This window comes from Caloenas nicobarica, chromosome 10 (assembly GCF_036013445.1).
Source record: "Caloenas nicobarica isolate bCalNic1 chromosome 10, bCalNic1.hap1, whole genome shotgun sequence".
In the NCBI taxonomy this organism is placed as follows: Eukaryota; Metazoa; Chordata; class Aves; order Columbiformes; family Columbidae; genus Caloenas; species Caloenas nicobarica.
Genome location: NC_088254.1, coordinates 7855520 through 7876803, shown reverse-complemented (window position 1 = coordinate 7876803; position 21284 = coordinate 7855520). Strand labels below are relative to the sequence as shown.

Sequence of the window (21284 nt, the reverse complement as noted above, 5' to 3'; positions counted from 1 at the left end):
ATGGTTTCTCTGCAAACCATGTCCGCTTGATAGTGTTTTCCATTGAACTGACTCATCAAACGGATTTGTCTGGTGCGCTAAAGGCTAAACTCTTGAGGTTTCTTACTCATTTCAGAAAGATGTTCCTTTAAAAAAAAAAAAAAGGCTAGCTGATTTTGCAGGTTTGTAGGTGATTCAGTTACTTCCTTCTCCCCTCACTATCCTCAGCATCTGGTTCTTTTTGACATGTAACTTGATGCCTTTGTGGGGCAGCAGTGGGATGAACTGTGGCTGTAACCTGGGATAAACAGATCACTGGCCAAAATTATACAGGCATTTCAGCTGTTAACCAAGAGCTTATCCAGTTTCTTCTCCAGCTGGTTGGATAAACGGCTAGAAATGATTTTTCATTTAAAAAAATGTGCTGAGTAAATGAGAAAGACATCTGCCCATTAAGCACAGATGGAAGATATTTGCTAAGAGGTGGGTTTGACGGGTAGCATGTCTGAGTAGTTATGTATAGACTCTTATTTTTAGTCTTTGTTTTCAGAGTTCCTCTCTTGAAATAGTCTATGGGCTTATCATCATCTTCACCATAGCTTGGCTAGCAATCAAGGATTATATTTTATGAAGTGATGATTACCTAGGGAGAAAGAGCAGCTTCTCATAAGTCTGTCTCCTAAGCATGTAGCATCTCTGATTGTGTTACTTATTGCATAGTTGATTCTTACTTCAAAGTTGAGTTGAAGCTGTGACATCCACTATTGCTTTATGTACATGTCTTTGTGTAGCGATTAGTTTGAGAGTCTTCATGTGTCTTGTCTGTGCAAAATCAGATCATCGTACTGGAACATAATTAATTCTTTTTGTTTGTGTCTTCATAAAAGAAGATATAGAAAATAATTTCAGTGATGTGTCTCTGTATTAGGTATGTAAGTTGATAGCTTCATAGGCTGAGAATGAAGGTGGCTCTTCAGGCTTGTGCAGATTGTGAGACCATCAGTAGTTCAACTGTAATGGCAGTTCTAAAAATGCCATTCAGTCTGCTGGCAGAAAACTTTCAGTGTTACAGTGCTGATACGTCTGGATTTTTCCTTGTCAGACCTTCTTGATGGGTGTCAAACTGCTGCCTCTATTTACTGGGTTTTATTTGTAGCTTTCTTTAATATCTTAGTAAATTTTTCCCCCTTTTTTTCCTGGTGAGTGCTTGCTACTTCCTCTTCTCAATTCTGAAAACAAGTCTATGAAGGTAACTGAAGCTCATTTAATTATGAGCATTACTTTTGGTCATGTCGGATGCTTATTCTTAGACTGATAAAAATGGCTTATGCTAAATGTTCTTTTAACTTATAGTGGAGTAGGCTAATTTTTTGGTGGTGGAGGGAAGAGGCCCTTAAATGTGTTACGGGTCAAATGCCAAGTGAGACCACAAAAAAGCAAAAATGCTTTGTAATTCAGTCAGCTGTACTGTTCTATCAGACTTGTTTAGGCCGACTTCCAAGAGCAAACTTCAGATACTACAATTGTATTTCGATGCTTATCACTTGCTTACATGAGAAGCTTGGATTTCATCTTGGAAAATGTGTGTAGCCAGCTCTAGTAGCAGTAGGAAAAAAACCCCACGAACTTGAAAATGTGGTTGTATTTTTATTCTAAAAATAGAGAGAACTTAAACACTGCTTTTGAAAGTTATTTCAGAGTAATACTAATGTTTGCAATTAATTATACTGACGCAGTACTGTGTACTATGTAGGTATGTGGGACTGAACATTATTTTCAAATAGTATTAAGCTATCCTGTGCATAATGCCTTGCAACAGCCTTCCCTCCAGTTTGGAGGAGGAAGTTAAATCCTGTGGAAACTTCACACTCTCATGAAGCATTGCAGTGCCGTTGGTCTCAATATTTAAGTATGTGCATCAATAATCTATACACTATTGATATGTTAGTGCATATATTGTCTTTGATCTTTTAAGAGTAAGGATGGCTTGGAGCATGGACTCCCAAGTTGACAATGTACTGTCAAGGAAAAATGGCAGCAATGTGATAATGTGCGTGCAAGCCGATAGTTGGTACATGCTCATGGAACCTTAATGTGTTCAGTTCGCGATTTATTTGTCAGGATTGGGCAGCTAAAATATGTCCTTAGTTTGCTATGTAGTTGCAAGATGTAAAGCAGAGGTGGAATGGGGAAAGAGCTTTTGAATACTTTTTTTCTGTATTGCCTTGTAACAACTTCAAGTTAGTTTTGGGATTGCTGCAGGACTTATTTTTTTTTAAAAAAAAAAGTTGCTGATTTATCCAAGGCCCAGAAAAGACCCATGTGTTGTCACAAACGTGACCTTCTGTGTTGTTGACCTGCAGATAACCAGTAACACACCTGATGTTTGGGCTGCTGGTGGTGGGGAACATCCAAGGGCAAGAGTGTGGTACAAAAAACCAAAAATGAAGTTCTGCTCTTGAAAGGACTTAAGTGTAGCTGTGAAATTAAATTACATGTTTTGATGTGCACCTTCCCTTCAAGGGTCTGGCTCAAGGCAAGAATGTGGAACCACGTCTGCTGTCGATTACTTTTTTTTCCTGTCTTGTGGAACAAACCGGAGTTAGTATGCAGCAGAGTGAACAAATACATGCAGAGGGGGAAAATGCAGCTAAGTGGGATTTCTGTTATCATTTTTGCTTGTGTTTTTTTGAACTTTGTCACTTCAAGTGAATGTGTTCTTCCTTTGTCAATTAAAGCCTTAACTCGCCTTAGAATGTGGGGCGTAGAGAGACAAGGTAACAGATAAGGGAATGCTTCAGTTTCTACACTAGTTATTTCTCCTGGTCTGTAACCTTTTGTTGTTTTCTTAGAATATATTACATTCAGAATGTTCAGTGGAGCTGCTTTCTGTACCACAAGGAGCAAGGAGTGCTGGAGTAATAAAGGGGTGAGGTAAAGATTGTGTAAACTTGAGCGACTTTTCAGTTTTCAAACTGTAGCATCTGGTTATAGTTTTGACTCTTGCAGTTTTTAAGCTCGGGTACAGTCAGAACCACTTTCAAAAAGACATAAGTTTGTCTTTGCTTAAAGGCTTTTGGGTTTGCAAAGTCTCTGTTTTTAAGTGTGGTTCCAGGTAATTGGAAGATGCAGTTCTGGTAGAAGCATGCTGCATATTTTAAAATAGCCCATATCATTTCTGTCTGCATAGTTTTCTCGCCTATTTGGAAATGTGCATTCCATAGTGGTGATGAATAGACGTGATGCAGTTTTGGTCAAGAATATAATCCTGCATCCTTGATATACTTGAAATTGTGGGAAGAGGAGTTACAGTAGTGCCATGTGGTTAAAGCTGCTGGTGAGGCAGTTCATTCCACTTAAATGAGTTTATTTTTAATTGGTGATATAAATACAAGAGAAGCTTTGTGACAATTTTTCAGGTTAACCTTCGGCTTTCTTGGTGTAGCTGCTTTTCCCCTCCTGCCCCTTTGCTTCAACTGTGCTTTTATTTACACTTTGGCTTTTTTATCACCTTAAATGCTCAATTGGGGAAGAAGAACGTGAAGCTTAAACTGCAGAAGAAAAGCCTTGAAGCTATTGGATCTGATAGACTGTCAATTTTGGTAATTCCTTACTTAGAAAGCTTTCTAAGTTATACATAAAATTCAGTGTTAGTTCACCTACAATAGTCAGAATATTGGAAAGGTCTACCAAACGGCTCTTTGTGAGAAGGGGCATTTTATTGCCTTTGCACTGCACTGTTTTGCTTTGTGTGCATAAAGGCAGCAAGCTGCTAGGAAGGTCTGATCTGGTCAGCAATTAATGCTCTTGAGCATGTTAGTTAATTCCCTTGTCCCTTCCCCTGCTTTGATGTGCAAACAGGAAAGAAGAAACTCCTAGCCGTATGTCTGCAGGGTGGGATGGGAACAAGCATGATGGTTATGTAAATCTGAATACCTACAGAGTTTAATTTGAAGCCTGTGTAAAGCCTCTTGTCCAGTAATTACTCTGTCATTTTGTTCTAGTGAGCGTAGCCAATGTCTCTTCTGCCCTGGTTTGGGAAGGGAAGGAGACTGGGAGTTGTCTCCTGACTCAGGGAGTGAGAAATGGCTTGGGTAATTCTTCAGCCTGGGATTCGTTTAGTTATTTGGAGTTGGGGGTAGGGATGCAGTCTACAAAAGGGGAAATCCAGGCCCCCAAAACCCAGAACACGCTGTTTTAAAAATGGCTTGCTATTCTTAGCTTAAGTTTAATATATGGTGATTTGCACCCAATTTTTCTGAAGAGATCTGCAAATTGGGAAAGGTTGTGAACCACTGGTATAGTGGAAGGCAATGGTGGGATTTCTGCCAGTACAAATCAAAGAGGAGGATCATAATCTGGGCAGCTGCTGGTGCCGGGCGGTGTCTCAAGCCTGCTGTTATTTATTGCCTCTTGTCCAGTCGTGGCTCCCCAGTGGAGTTGGTTTCGTTTATGCTTTTTAAGATGAGGAGTTACGATGGGAGTAAAAAGATGTTTCTGGCTTATTTTGGGTGGCAGGGGCATCCCTGGTGCAGCTGTGTGCCCTTTTAAGGGAAGGGAAAGCGGAGTGTGGAAATGTCTTGCTGGTTCTTCCTTGCTTGCTGATTCTGCTGGAGCTGCTGTTGTTTTTCTCTTGTGCTTGTTACTGGCTGTGGCTCCTCAAGAGAAGGAAGTTGATCACTTACAGAAAGAATAATAAATTGGAAGGTAGAAAAACATGCACGTGTTTTCCATAGAACGTGTTTGTAAGTCTTACTTAGGTAACAATGAATATTCTTTTGCCTTCTGAAAAGAAACTTCCATATCTTTCAAACATCTAATAGTATAGCCAGGATTAAATTTTTAGCAACAACAAGAAGAAAAATCCCTCTCTGAATTAGCAAGTGTTTGTTACCCACCAAAGCAGCTAGGGTTATGAAAGTGATTGCATGTATTATGTGTTGTTATATCTGTTGTGTTTCTATGTTCATAATCAATGTTAGGGAATAGAATTTCTCTAACGCAATTAGTAACCCGTCAGAAGAGACTCTTTATTTTATTAGCTTCTCTTCTTGCCTGCTCCTCTTCTACCTCAAGAAAGCCATCAGCAATGCCAGACCAATTCCTTGATTTTTCTTTTTTCTTTTTTTAAAAATTTTTTTTATTTATTCTGCATCTTCAACTTATAACATTACCTGACTCTGAGTTCTGTCAGTGTTATATTTTTCAGTCTTGTAATTGGATGTAAGGACAACTATAGCATGCTATTTTTTTTTCCTGGAGCAGCCTCATATTGTGCATATAAATAGGGAGACTGGAAGACAATTCCTGTGAAGTTTCAAAGCGTACTAGATTGTGCCTGCTTAAACAGATGCCTGTTCCCCTTCTTCAAGGTACATGTTTTGAAAAACCAGGTAAAGGAGTGCTCCATTTCATGGAGAAGGAAGACAGAACTAGGCATTGTTAGTAAGATGGGGATAATCCTTTTTGCTGAGGAAAAATGATGTGTTTTCTACTTCCCATACTTGCCTGATAAGAAAGTTTGGGCATGTTTTCTGTGCTGATAGCTGAATAAGCCTTTGGGGACATGCACATTAATTAATCACTACCGTAACTTTTGTTACTTTGTCTTCCTATCCCAGTCTCATGTTTGCCTCTGAGCAGTGGGCTATTGCAGTGCTGCTCTAATGCTCAGTCCTCCTCCTGTTGACTTCTTGTACTACTTCTCTCAACTCACAGGCACTGAACTTTCAAAAAGCAAACCAGAAATCCATTGTATTGTCTGTTATGCGCTTTTTTAACCAAACTATTCGTTACTATTGACTCCTTACTCTAAAGTCACTAACAGCTTTCTAACCAAATAAGTTACTCTTTTTCAAAGAGCTGTAATATTTAGTATCTCCTCCTCTTTGAATTCCTGCATTTCTGTATCCTTGGCTTCTAACTTTTTTTTTTGAATGTATGCAGTTAATGTGAGCTTTGAGTTGTAATGTGTTCTGCAGATGCCCTAGCAGCCATGTGACTGCTAAAATTGTATCTTCTTAATTGATGGTTACCCAGATTGGGGTTGGGGAGAAATGCCATCGGTGTGTGGTACGTAAAGTCATTTAACCCAAAATTTCTTAGTAAGAGTGGTGGATTGAGATTCAGAGGCAGAAGTTTTGTGCCTATTAAAGCAAACAAACAAACCCCACAAAAACAAAACCCACCACCACACACACACACAAAACCCCCAACCAAGCAAAACAAACCAAACAAAAATACACAAACAAAAAGACCCACCAAACAGACAACAACAACAATTCTTACTGCACAAAGTGACATTTTCTTCGTACTGAGATTTGGAGAGGAAAATAACAAGAAATAAACCCCACTGAATTCTGCAACGACACTAGTAGTTGTCAGCTGCTTTTACCAAGCAAAATGCAGTGTGCATTTGTTTGGAGTACCTACATTTCAGATCTTAATTTCAGAAGAATTTGGTGAATTAACTACAAAATGTATTATTTTGTTGTGACTGGGTGGGCTTTGAAAACCGGAAATGGCTACATACATAAATGTAACGTTTGCACAAGCATAATATGAGGAAGAGGCGTATTTTTGAGGATGAACACACTAGTAGGAGGGCATTGTGTGCTGCTTAAGCAGTTAGTTGTGCTAAAAGTGCTTTTCAATTTGCATCCTGAGATTTAAAGAATTAAAATATCACAGAGTTTCTTGAAGGTCTTGGTTTTGAAATTATTTGAAAAAATCAGATCTGAGCTACAGTTGATCTTTAGAGAGAAGATAAATACTTTCAATTACGTATTAAAAATGATATTCTTATGTTGGAATATTGATGTCCTAATAATACTAACCTAGGTCAGTATAGTAGAAAAATTACTTAAACCAAACAAAACCAAAAGCAGAATGCAAGCTCTCTGTGCTTCCCTTTGACAATGTCACTTGAGAGGCGGGGAGAGCCATGACTTACCGCTTTGCCTTTTAGCCTTGCTGTTCTGTTGTGATTTTGGTTCCATTTTGCTAGCGTATTGGCCTGGAGTGGCGATCTGTGAAACACTGCTTGCCAGCACTTTGGAGTTTGTGATCCTGCATGATTTCATTGCTGGCTGGAAGGCAAAATGGAAAGAAGCAAAACAGACAAGGATCCCGAACTCTAAAGCATGGTTTTCCCACGCTTTAGAGATCAAGAAGCTGGTGAGCTTTGCTTAACTGCTGGCTGATGCTGTACCAGGGTGTTTGAGAGGTATTCTTCATCTGAAGGGACTTCACCTAAGATCATTTGAGATGGATCTGGATTTGCGTCTTGCATTCTGGTTTGTTTTGCTTTCTTATCCCTGACTATCAGCTTTCTGCCATTCAGGGATAATGGTATTCACTAGGGTTGTGTCATAAACACTTCTATAAATACTTCGATTTAACTGGATCAATAATTCAGTATTTAAGTATTTCGCTAAAATGCAATATCCCCCCCTAAATTTCTACTGTTCTTGTTTAGGGCTTTTTTGGAAGGAGGTTCAACCATTTTTGTATTGAGCAGCAGCATGAATAAGGTTTTATGACCCTGGGAGATCCGTGAGCTGTCTGTAAAGTGTGAGGCTTGGACTTGAGAGGCCATTCTGGAAAAGTGAGTCATGCTAAAAGAGAAGCTGGGTGTTACGTTGGAGGAGTTAAATACTGAGTGTGGGTTTTTTCAGTTTGGGGAGAAGAGTGCCCAGAAGTCAGAGCAAAAATGCCTTGCACAAAAATTCATCAGGAAAATAGCAGAAGGTATGTTTTTAGATACATGCAGTATCTATGCATTCAAAATATAGCAAGTAATCTTAGGAATTTTAGAGAAGGTAGGAGTGGAAACTGTATTTGGTGAGTGAGTATCCCATGGAGCAGCATATGGTTGTGGAAGCACAGGGAGACTTGAGAGGAATGGTGAAACAGCCTAACTATTATTAAATATTTATATATATACACATTTAGTCCTAGGTTTTCTTCTTAAGGTTGCTTTTCATGATGTAAAGATTACTTACTTTGTCCAGGCAGTAGGTATGTGCTGTTGTAGTAGACACTTTGTACTTCTAGATTGATCTAAGTAAAATTAAGTTCATTTTATTAATATGCAGTGTTGAGAATGCAGTATGTTGTGTTGGTGTTTTGTTTGGGTGTGGTTTGTGTTGTGTGTGTGTGGGTTTTTTGGAGGTGGTGTTTTTTTTTTAAACTCTGGTTGCATATCGTCATCTGCAGACCAGCTTTAATAATAGTGTCTTTCTTAACACAGGCTTTTCATGAAGTGGCCTGTAGATAAGTGTTTGGGAAGAGTGGAGTTCCTGACCAGAGCTCAGGATCCGTGCAATTTATGAAATAGGGCAAAATCAAACAAAAAGCAACCAAACAACAACAACTTCAACAAAAAAAACCACCAAAAAACCCAGCCCAAACCAACCAACCAAAAAACATGCAAAGCACGCTGCTTTGCTTCTCGGCGTTTAGTACATCTGCTTGAGAGAATAAGGTTGCTATTTCTGTTTCCAAAATGATGGTCAGTGTCACTTCCATGGATGTGCATTCAGACAGAAGGTGAGACTAAAGATTGGCTTCCCAGCTGCAGTGATAAATGAGAATATCTATATACATTTTATACAGATCTCACAAGAGAATGCTTTAGTGGGTGTTTTCTTTTCCACTTAGCATTGCTGTGTAAGAGAGATAATCAAATAGCATCAGGTGCATGTTGTTTGTCTCTGTAGCAGTCCCTAAGCTGCTCTGCCTGATCTCTTGAGTCCTTTCTCAAAAACACATTGAGGGAGAACTTTTCCTCATTGCCAAGAGTGATGATCATGTGAAAAACAAGGACATAAGCTGTTTGGAAAGTCTAGTAGAGAGTTGCCACAGTCTGGGTGCAGCCAGCCAGCTTTAGCAGCCTCCAGTTTGCTGCCGTTATCCTGCCCAGGAGTACCCTCTTCTCTGACTGGCTGTACTTGCTGTAGCAGTTTGCTTCCAGTACTTGAAATAGCTCAAGGAGCTCTCAGGTACTCTGTAGAGTAGATGTGATGCATTGCATGCGTTGTATAAAAGACACTGTAAGACAAAGCTCTAATTTCAATTGATAAAATCAGTCTGATAATAGGATTCTGTCCTAATTGCATTAATTGCAGGGGAACAACTGTTAAAAAATAGATTTATTTAGTTATGTGGGGTGTTTTTTTTTTAGTCAACTGAAGGCTTTTGTGGTAAGACAATTAGAGGGAATCTGTTGGAATTGGAGGTGGCTGCAGTTTAACTGGGCAAGGACAAAGGCGAGTGTAAGTCTTCTGGTGAGTGTTGGAAACAACACCCTGCTCCAGCCGAGTGCTCAGAAATGCTGCGTGCGGGGAAACGAGCTCCATCCCTGCTCTGGGCTGCCTGAGGAGGATTCAGTTTTCTTTTGTGAACTTCCTCAGGAAGCTGTTTTGGGTATTAACTTTGAAAATTTTTTTTTTAAAGTGAATGATAAATAGCCAACAAACCTACAGGAATTCTTGTAACAGTTGCAAATGCTGATTGTTACGATAAGCACTTTTAATAAGTGCAATCAAAACATATTGATTCTGCAGTTAACCTTTAAAACCTTTGAAGTTCGGTAGCATCCTACTGCTGAAGTAGACTTCCCCACCAATAACTGAGAATTAATTTTAGAAGCCAAATAGAAATACAAGAAGATAATGCATATGAATGTCTGGTGTGTCCTTCTGAAGAGACTGCGTCTAAATATAAACTTTTTTCCTTCTTTCAATATACCCCCTACCAGTTCTTCTTTTTTTTTCTTTTTCTTTTTTCATGTCTTGCATAAGGAAACTCTTTACCAGGGTTGTTTTTATCAGGACAATTAGGAATGTTTTTAGATGACAGCATTTCATTAGAAGTAAGGTGTACACAAAAGCTACAATGTGAGGCTGCAAGCTTGGAGCAAAGGTAATGTTTGCTCTGTGGTTGAGTTTGTGATCTGGGCATTCAGTTTCTTGTAGTTTGCTTGCTGTGGTTGAAAGGGTTAGAGCAGAGACTCGGATCTGTCACAGGTAGCTTTCCTATCTATTGTGTTTTGCAGAGAATAGAAACAATATGCCCTCTGAGGTAGCAGAAGTAGTTGGTTTTGTTGTCTGCAGGACAGCTGTCAATGCTGATCCGCAAAACCGGGTTTGTAAAGATACTAAAAGTACTTTATTGCTTCCCATGGTAGGTTCCTCTAGTGGTGGCCAGAGGAAAATCTGAAAACCTGCCTGTTCTGAGGTAGACACCTAAATATGATTTTCTCTGAAAATATAATCATCTCATTGTCCTTAGTGAGAAACATATGGAAATGTATAACAGTAGATACTTAACACTATTTATTTATAGGAAATTACTGTTTAATTTTACTGAGAAATAAGGTGATTGAAAACTTCTTTCACCTTGTGTCAAAACTTCATCATAATTGAGCAAACAATTGCTTAAAATCCAGCTCGTCATTCTTGTCACACTTCTTAAGAAAAGCAGTTCAGTTCAGTTAAAACAAGAAAGATAATTCTTCTAGTAAGTCCCCCTAGACTTGCAAAGAAACATTGGGAAACTATTCTGGCTTTGATTTCAAGAATACATTGGAGCTTTGGCCTTAGTCGAAGCTCTTCCTATAGGCATAGAAGCCTAAAGAAGTGTTATCTTGCAAGAAACTGTACCTCAGGAACCTTGCATTATTTTAGATACAGAATACTAGTTTCGATGGCTGTTTGAATATTTCCAAATGTGAACTTAAACGATCTCATCAAGCTCGTGGGTGGCTCTGGTGCTGCTGCTGCTAACAGCTCTTCCAGCTGCAGCAGTGCCATGTGCACGCACGGCAGCATTGCTCACACTGCTCACTGGCAAGGCTGCTGCTTTTTTTTTTTTTTCCTTCACAATGTTTGAAGGAAAAATCTTGATGCGTAAGTACAGAATTAATCCGTTGGGGAAATTCAGTCTTATATATGTTTGCATGTGCCCAGTTGTATGTGTGAAGGTAAGAGTTGTATGAGAAAAGGCGTGGTTTAGAAAAAGAAAAATGAAAACCCCAGCCTTTGAGAAGAAGGAAAGAAATGTGGTGAGAAGGAGAACAAAAAAATGTTTGTGGCTGTTTGAAGGACCCTCATAGCCCACAAAGGGAGCATTCTGGCAAGATGTTTACTTTCATATGTTTGTATCTCAGGGAAATTCAAAGTTGAGCAAGATTCGATACTTCCAAGATTCTGAGCAAGTGATCAGTTGCATTACTTCCATCTTGATGAATTGCAACTTCAGGTGTGACTTCATCCTTTAAATAATAAGGGGGAAAAAAAATCTCCAACCCACAAACACACCCACTTGCCATATACAGAGCTGGGAATGCTACTAATTGTCTGCGTAAGGTGTTTAAGATGAGCTTAAGGAAAAACCTTCATTTTAATAAAGCACGAAATATTTTTTTTTTCCCCCCAACACTGAAGTCATGATACCATCATTCTCTTTCTGTGTTGTTGTTTGTTTTGGTTGGTTATTTGTGGTGGTGTGTTTTAGTGGTGTGTGGGGGTTTTTTTGTTTTGTTTTATGTTTTTTTTTTCTTCCTAATATATGTAGAGAACCGTAGGTAATGTAGTATCTGTTCAAATGCTGTCAGTTGTCCACTTGCATTTCAAAGATACTTAATGGTATCTATTAAATTAGTCTAATCCTAGACTATAGCATTTTAGTATTCTCTTATATTCCTAATTTCTGGCATGTTAGGCTACACGTATTTCTCAGTTCTTGCTGAGTCTCCTTGATTTCCCATAAATCAGTGGTGGGTGACATTGTTTGTGGTTCCAAGCTTGGCACCAGCAGACAGCGAGGCTGACACCATCACTGCTGACCTACAGTGTCTGCCCCCACCCCTTAATTACAAGTGGTGTTTGCCATGTCTAGAGACTTAAGAATTGAGGCCTTACAAGGTTCCTTAAATCCAAATGTTGCATGAAAAATGGAGCACTTACAGGGACCTCAGCTCAGCTGGTGGTAGCAGACACTCGTTCTTCTGCCTCAGTTGTCAGTGCTTGCCAGGGTGAGTACCTTCACAGGTCTTCATCCAACTGCCCGGTCTTTTTTTAGTGAACGTGGTTCTTTACAGATGAGAAGCAGTTGGTTTCAAAGCCAACAACTCACCTCAGGCTGCCTTTGAACTGTTTTCACTGTTCTTGATTGGACTGTTTGGGCATGCAGAAATAATGAAAATAACATATTACTTGGTTTGCTATCTAACTAATGGATATTTGCTGTTTCCAAGTCTTGTGAATTTAAAATGAGTGTATTAGTAAAATCTAGGAGAGGTGATAGCAAGAGATGAGTAGAGGAGACAGCGTGAGCAAGAAAATGGAGAAGAACAAGGAAAGAAAGTGGAAGTACAGAGTTTCTATAGAAAGGAAAAAGGCATTAAAAATGGCAGCCCCAGTCAGTAGATTGAACAGTGAGCGTCCTGCCTTGTTTTAGAAATGCTGCTGAGTTTATGTGGGTGTTTTGGGGGGCGTTGTCTCTTCTCTTTTTTTTTTTTTTGGTGGGGTAGCATGTCTTCTCACAGTTCTCAGAAGCATGTTCTGCAGGTCATTTCCATTTTTCTTAGTCACTGCTTAGCAGTTCTTGTTGTCACATCCTGCTCTGATTCTGGGATTGCCAGTTCTCCCAGATCCAGTGGGCTCAGTGCTTAACTGGTTGAACTGGTTTCTATCAGTCTTTGCCATATCCAGAACCAGTTGGTGTGCTTGCAGCGTGCCCTGTGTGCCGAGCTCCAACGGTGGTGAGGCGCAAGAACTCGCAGCCATTGAAATCTGGTACCTCATTAGCCAAGTAGCTCAAAGCGAGCTGTGCAAAAGTGCCTCCGGGTGCCAATGGAGGCTGGTACCTGTGTGGCGTTGCCAGGACGAGTGCAATAAATGAGTCAGTCAAGTTAACTTCTTTTTTTTATAATTGCAGGTAGAAATGAGGCACCCTATTTCAATTAAAATGTGAATTATGACTTTTGCAGGCCTTTATTGCATTCCTGGTGCACCTTTTTCTAAACAGGAGCTTCTTAAAGCTTTCTATCTTAGAAGCTTACTTTCAGAGATAATTCATTGCTTATTGACGAGATGTTTAGCCTGAGAAGCTCTCGCCAAAACTAAGACAGAATGAGAGCATCAAAAGTAGGGAAGAAAATCAGTATTCCTTAACAGTTTAGCAAGAAAAACATTGTTTTGTTTCGAAGATGGCTTCGTGTGTGTAAATTGTTACTATTCTAATATATATTTGACCTACTTTTAAAAAGCTGGAGAGAAATAATCTAATTCTGGAGTAGAGTTGAATCAATTTGTACATTTTGTACTGAATGGGTGGGAGGCGGGGAAAGCTGTTTGAATGAAATATATCCCAATTAAGTTGCTCCAACACTTGCAGGAGAAGTGAACCCTGAAAGAGAAATGAGCAGTAATGTAGCACATCCTAACTGTTGAAAGGAGAGCACAAAACGTGGCGGGGAAAAAATCCCAAAGGTTTTTGAGGTCATGAGAACAACTAACTTCTTAAACTTAGTTGCAAATTCTGATATTAAGATATTGGATAAAAGTTTTCGGAGGAATTGTTTGTGAGGGTAAACACTCCTGCTGCTGTTCTCAATTATAATACAGGGCTGGATTAAAAGTTAGGAGCACTTTCGTTGTAGTGGCCGAGTTACTGTAGCTGATACAAATAGTGGGCAAAACAGTGGAGACTTTTGAAAGGTAGAAGATGTAGCAGCAGGATAGCAGGAGAGTTCATGCTGTTCACGATGTGTTTCCTGCTGCCTTTCTGCCCATTTTCAACCCTTTGGCTCTGCTCATTTTTACTTCCTCACCTGGTCTTCCCCTTTCCAAATGTTGGCTTGTTGTGACACACTAAGTATTGCAAGTGTCTGCTGTTTTAAGCAGAAATGCAGTATGTAAATATTGTCGTAATGTTACTGTTTAATCTGGTTCCCTTAGAGAGGATGTTGTTTGTTCCTGCAGTGCTACTCTTCACCAAAGAGATGAACCTGCACTAAGCTGTGGTGTCTGCTAAATGTGACCTGTATGCATAATGCAGTAACTGTAATATATAGCTGGGCATCCATGATTTAGTGGTGATCTGCATACAATTAGGACAAGCATAAGCAGAATGATCACAGTGGAAAACTGAAAGTGGGCCTTGAAGTGACTTTGTTTACTGTACACTTAATGAGCAATCAGGAGAGCCTACATCACATGCTGCTTGTATGTAGTCTTTCCCTTTAAACTTCTTTAACTTCAACTTCTGAAATAATAATGATTAGAAATCTAACTTGCCTATTTTTTTTCCCCTGCCCCCTTCCCGTGGAGCACGGGGAGTTCAGATGTGATGTATAAACATGTAACTAGTGAGCCCATCCTCCTTCTCTTTAGCTATTCAATATGAATATTAATGTTACTTTGGACTGTAAGTTTCTATTTGTGGTATTATACGGTAATTGAGTATAGCTACTGGTAGGGAAGTCTAATCTTTGTGTGTTTTTTTTTCTCCTTAGAGCACAACAATGGAAGAAACAGCTATATGGGAACAACACACAGTGACTCTTCACAGGGTAAGTTTGTACAGTTGGTTGTGTGTGCCTAACTCAGGATACTGGTGGCTTTTGAAAACAATAGGAAAGAGCCAGATGTCAGGAAGTAAAAGAAAAGGAAACTGTCATATTCCTTTGTTTAAATTTAGAAGTGTCGTAAAAGCTGCATTTGATAGTAGCTCTATTTGTTTGTTGGCTTTCAGAGATGTCTGCCTACAAATAACCATGCCAGAAAGAAAGCTTTAGATTATTTCTGTGCATAACTGAAAGATGTTTGAAATGTAAGTGTTCCTTAACAATTATGCTGTAACTATACTTAAATGTTTTAAAATTTTATTTGCAGGGGCATAAAACAATGTAGCTAAGTATAAATAAATATGTTCAAAAGTGCCTTTTTTGCTTGCCTCTTAAATTAGTGGCAGAAAATAGTGATTTTTTGGGTGGTCAGAATGTGCATCTAACACAAAGGAATGTATACCAGGAATCAGCAAATAGGAAGACAGCTTTTTCAGTTGGACTGTCTCTTCTCTTATTTCGGTTACTCTTAAATTGATTTCTGATGTAGCTATTGTGAAGCTGTACAAGAGAGACAATGAGGAATGAGTTACTTAGGGAAAGTCAGAGCATGGTGGGATGCCATTTCTGGCAGCAGCTTCGTATTTAAGTGACCATGGAATCATGGCCCAAATAGCTATATTCATTGCAACAAAAGGGAGGTGCACAAGAATTTTCTCAAGACAGCAAATTTTATCATTTACCCTCATTTCTTCGGTATAGAATCAAGGCATTTTAGAATTGTAGCATTGATCACATGAATAGACCTTTGCGACTAAAAATGTGTACAAATAGATCAGCTGGTCAGATAAAATGTTAGTTCTCTCTACAAACCTATTATGTATTGGTTATAATGAGTTTAATGTTGTTGGTTCAAAGTAACCATTTTAGTACTTGGTGTCTTAAGAGGACCAAAAGGCTGTCTAACAAAGTACCCTGTCTCTAACTGCAACCACATGGTGAAAGAACAGTATAAGTAAAACTGAAAATATGTAGTGGTACTTGTCTACGTTACTCTTCAAGCTTACCACAGTTTTAGGTCAACAAGTTATTGATCAAGAAGTACTATTTCAATATGTAATCGCCCTTTATGTTTTCTCCTTGAAGCTGTCAAGTCATACCTGGGACCTGTGTAAACTTTTTTTTTTACTCATATTACTGATAAATGAGTTCTGTCTTATATTCAAAAACAAACAAAAATGCTATAGCAATATAAGATTGGCTAGTGGACTTGGCGATAACTTAGTTTCTCTTCAAGGTGATATTATTCTGATTAATTGGAACAGTAACTTCAGTGAAACCAGAAAATAAGGAGTTCAGTCAGTGCACAAAGAATAACCAAATGCTGCAATATGGTATTACCTGGAAGTCCTGATATAGTATATAAGTGAAAGTGTGATTTGATTATTATTTTGATTGACATTTTATGTGCCAAACTTCTGTCAGCTGTACTGGGTAAACTGTTTTATTAGTTGATTAAATAACTCTCATTTAGATGTTGAAGACTGGTAGCATGTACTGTTAATAACTTTGATAGCATTAATTTAGCCAGTTAAAAACAAGCAATGTTTTACATCTTCCAGGTAACAAACCCAAAACTTTTATGCTAATGTTAAGCAAATTGGTACTTAAAATGTATCTTTGGTACTGGAAGGAGAATTTAGGAGAGCGACTGTACATTTACTTACGGAGTTTTTGATTTTTGCTTTTTATTTGTGACATTCTTGTAGTCTGAGATTATCAAGTAAATGAGGTTACTTCAGTTTAGCTAGCAGGAGTGAAATGCATCCTGATCTCAGTTATCCTCAAAGATACCTATAAGTTAATAGAATTGGAATAGACTCAAAATGCCACTCTGAGTGGTTGTGCAATATTTTGTGTGAGCTTAGCTGCTTCTCTTGGCTGAGCTACAGAACTGCTAGAGACCATTGACTGTCAGCCACACAAAAAACATTTGAAGAACTGAACTTGTTTTCTCTAGTGGGGCACACTGAAAAGTCCCTCTGATTTTGGCTTAGCTGAAGGCAGTAAACTGGCTGTGAATGATGGAAGTAATGACATGTAACCTGTGCTGCATTTCTGCAGGGGAGATGCACGTCAGGCTTCCCGTTGCTGGCTTCCTGTTCTTTTGGCATGCCTGCAAAACTCTCGCGATTCACCAGACTCTTTTGTACGTTCTAGCAGTATTTGCCTTCAGAAGTGATGCTAGACAAGATGTTGGATGTATCTGATCCAGAATAAATTTCTCTAAAACTTGATGTCCCCATGGGAGAGGCTGAGAATCCGGAGTTGGTGTCAGTCTAAACCTTTTCACAAGTACCTACTTAATGGCAAGCATCCATTGTCCCTCCAGGTGCCCCAAATAAACTATATAACTGTGCTTTCTTTTTCCATTTCAATTGGTTTTTATTAATGGTATGTGGTCAAAACTATTTAATGAGTAAGGAGCACTAACCTGTATTATAATGAGCAGCCTTAAAAATAAGAGGGAAATGAAAGTTGTTTGTTAGGTGGTGGGTGTGTGTGGTGTGAGCAGAGATGCATAGAATATTCTTTACTACATTTATTCCTGGTTTGAGTCTCATTTTTGTCCTGGTGGTAATTCCAGCACTGACAATCTTACTTTATTTTAAGCCTGTGCTGTTCTCTACTATAACTCTATTGTTCCTGTGTCTGGCAGAACAGAATAGGATCCCTTTAACTCTTCATGGACTCCGTGAAGGTAGCCAAAACTAAAAATGAAAAGCAGTTTTGGTAGTACTCATGAAGTTTTAGGAAGTAGATAGCATTTGTATGCAATTTCTTTCTGAAGCAAAACCAAAAAAGGCTCATTAGCAGATACCATAGAAGGTATTCTGTCTCTGTAGTTACTGACAGTTCAGTGTCTGAGGTACTAAACATCTTAAAAATATTTCTCCATTGTTATAGGGGGCAGTTACTGATTTCTAAACCAATTGATGGCAGCTCAGAAGTGTTGTCATGTACTTTTAAAATATATAGGTTTGATCCTTTAATGGCCCTTTAAAAAGGGGGAGTATGTGATATAAACTTTGGAAGATAAGCCAAGCGAAAGAGGAGGGAGTGCTTTACACAGGGAGTTCTTGTTGAAGATTGCAGCTTCGCTTGCTTGTTTTGAAGGGTTTCTTTCTGACCTTTACTTTCCAGAGATGTCATTACAGATGAGGGACAGAGTGTACTTAATCCCAGTAGTTGCAGTATACATGTGTCAATTCAGGCACTTCGATGTGGTTCAAAACATCAGATTTTTTTTCTCTTTTAATCCGTCCGCTTCAGGTATCTTGGAGAATCTGTAACAGTGCATATAAACAGTCTGACTATGCTGTGATTTAACACAGTAGTTGGTGAATTCCAGCACTATTGTCAAATGACTTATTAGAAACTTTTTCTGGGAGGAGGGGCTTGAACTTCTAACCAAGAGATTTTGTTCCCTTTCTTTACTATCCATCCAACTTCCTGGGTTGCTAGTTAGCTCTGAAGTGATGGAGCCAGTCTCGAGTTCAGTTAAAGCTTATCAGGTAGCTACAGTGTATCTTTTATTGAGAGACCTTCTATTTTTATATGCCTAACTGCAAAGGACTTCAAGGAGGAACCATGCACTCTGTATATTGTATTGGTTTCATCATAGTGGGAACTCAAGTTCTGTGTGTCTGCGTTAGATGTGTCTCCTTCCCCCACAGAACAGAAACCAGGTGTGTACACACCTTGCTGCTTCTCCCTTGCTGCCTCACTATGGGAGAGCAAATGGTACAGGTTTTTTTTCTTGTATTGTCAGTGCAACATCTGACAGGTGAATTTGTGATGTGGCAGATTAAACAAAAAAGTAAATTTTACGTGTTTATATATTGAATAATCTGTAGTGATAAACATCTTGCTATTTCCAGACATGTCTAGGAGCTAGGTTCAGTTTTCTGAGGGTGGCTCAGTTTTCTGAGGTCAGTTCAGTTTATTGTTTTATGATGGTAGGCAGCAGGATAAAATGAGAAGTAGTAGGCTTAGGTTTACTGCAAAGATTTCTTATTTGAGCTCTTAAATTTTCAAAAATATTTCGGGTGTAATTTGAACGTTCTCATTTGGAGTATTTCTTTAGACTGTGATTTATGTTGTTAGAAAGCCTTTGTAGGACTTATGCTCTTTTTTGACTGCTGTCTGTATGTGAGACTATGGTGTTTCATGGCTGCTTGGGGGAAAAAAAAAATGAAACTAGCCATCGTAATATTGGTGATTTTGTTTGCAAATCTACTCTAAAGAAAATAGAATGGCAAGCAGCAAGATAAGGGTTACAGTGAGTTTCTGCATCTCTACTGGCCTTAGCCTGGTGATTTTATTTTTTTTCATGAGTGGAGAACTCTGAGAATTTCTTTTGTTTATGACATAAGGAAAGATAGAGGATATTCAAATGAAGTTTGACTTGATTGTCTTTATCCCTCTCTTCCCTTTCCTTTCCCACCCAAATATGGTGCAAACTGAATTCCATTTTTTAGAGTAATGGAATTCTGAAAGATGAAGTGGCATGAGAAAGGGGAAATATTACTGTTTTGAAAGGAGCATTTGTTACATATTTTCATAGGCTATTATATATTCTTTTTGTTGACTGTTTAAAATGTAAAACTGAAAGAACCTGAACTCTGGCAGTAAGTCATCATTGTGATCCTTTAGACCATCCTCCTGCATGGCACAGGCTTTCCCTTAGTAATTCTTGCATCCCAGCTGTGATTTCTGGTTATCTGGCTGGAATGTATCTTGAAAATATATCCAGTCTTCCTTTAATGAATTAAGATGGATGTAAAAGAAACAGTAAGGTGTATGCCTCCCCACTCCTCCACACTTGCTAGACCAAGTTATTTTCTTCATACCTGGCAACAGTATTAGCTAACTGTTGGAATCAGGTTCTGAACAGTGAGTCTCCAAAGCTTTGGTTTAATACTGGATGGTCCTACTCACTGCTTACAGGCTAAAGCTGAACCACCTTTTTGTGACCTCTGTTTTGGGGAGAAATAGGAAATGGGTTTTTTTGAGCAGTAATTACTGTCCAGAAAGCTGAACATCTTGTGTTTTACAGACAGATGCAGACTGCCATGTTGCGTCTGCTGTCACTGTGAAGTTATGAAACTCATTGCTGAAGCTGGGTCATGTTTGTCAAAAAGTCTGAAAAAGAAAGAGATAAGCCTGCCAGCATGTAGTGTGTGTTGTGTGAAAAGGAGAGGGGGAATTGACTGAAACCTGATCTTTGCCATCCAGTGACTATATTTTGTATAGTTCAAAATTTCAAAATAAATTCCTGAGCAAAATACAACATATAGACAGTAATACCCATCTGACAATGTTTTATGGGCAGTTATGGAAGAGCTAGACAGTTTGCAAATTGGTTATGGTTAGAAAGCTTCTTTCCCATCCTCACTGCTTCCAGGCAGAAATGTAAGCATCATTGTTGTATCTGCAGATATCTAACAGGAATAACTCTTCAGAGGCATTGACCTTGCTGGAGTGGCAGGTCACCCTAGAGGGAAAAGATTGAAGCAAATTACTTTTGTTAAGATGCAGATGATTTGCAAGTGCTGACGAGGTTTTGATGTATTTAATGGTACAAGTGATCTTTGTATTATTCCTCAGAACTGAGCCTGCAGTCATACTCCTGTGTGCTGCAATCCTGTCAGTCCCTGAGCTAAGCAAGGTCAGACTGGGTAAATACCATAATGTGAAACCTCCAAGTGTTGCAGGAATTGATATGGGTTTGAATCAGTATCTCAAGAAAATGATACAGTATGTTGTGCTCACTGAAGACTGAGGTCTTACTGATGACTACCTGAGGCCCAGGCCATAAAAATGCAGATGGGAACTTGATTATTTTGCTCTTGGGAGAGATTGGGTACTTAGTCTGAACCTCTTTGCCTTCTAAAAGTGTTTTTTAATTTATTTTTAATCTCTCTCCTGTTCTTGGATTTCATGGTTCATTGATCCTTTTTCCAAAAGTTGTATCCATCCCATAGGACCTTCTTGTTTTGTGCTTGACATGGAATGTGAATTGTGACTGTATAAATATTAGAAAGTAAAAATACTTCTCTTGTTACATTATAGGCCCCTGGATTTGGATTTGGTATTGCAATATCTGGAGGCAGAGATAATCCTCACTTTCAGAGTGGTGAAACATCAATAGTTATTTCTGATGTGCTGAAAGGAGGCCCAGCAGAAGGACTACTACAGTAAGTGCCAAACCATACCTTGATTCTGATTTGGGGGCATTCGTGAGTGGTAGCTTAACCTCCTAATTGTTTTGCTCTCAAGATGTCTATCTGTAGCTATTTGTGTAATAGGTGTATAATACGGGTAGTTTGTTCAGGGACACCCATTCCCCAATATTTTCCCATTGGCATAAAGTATTTATACTGTGCATTGTGATGTTTTTCATTTAGAGAAAATGACCGTGTTGCAATGGTTAATGGAGTTTCAATGGATAATGTCGAGCATGCATTTGCTGTTCAGCAGCTGAGGAAAAGTGGGAAGAATGCCAAAATTGTAAGTGAATGCCTTGAAGATTTAAGCTTATTTAAAATCCATAGTTAGAGAGCAAAAGTGAAGTGGTGTAATGTCTGCTATGAAAGACATACATGATGCAAGGCACTTGAATAATACCTGTGTGATGCTTCAGGTTTAAATGATGATCATGACACATTTA

General features: G+C 38.9%; 1 protein-coding gene across 5 annotated transcripts in view; it reads left to right on the top strand.

The window, feature by feature from the left end:
* The window catches only part of TJP1 (tight junction protein 1), a 72476-nt gene that overhangs the window by 14264 nt on the left and 36928 nt on the right, over positions 1-21284 (top strand). For all 5 annotated transcript variants that reach the window (XM_065641366.1, XM_065641365.1, XM_065641364.1 and 2 more), the window contains exons 2-4: positions 14501-14557; positions 20687-20811; positions 21022-21124. In XM_065641366.1, the coding sequence (XP_065497438.1) occupies positions 14501-14557; positions 20687-20811; positions 21022-21124 (285 nt within the window). The remainder of the gene's footprint in view (positions 1-14500; positions 14558-20686; positions 20812-21021; positions 21125-21284) is intronic.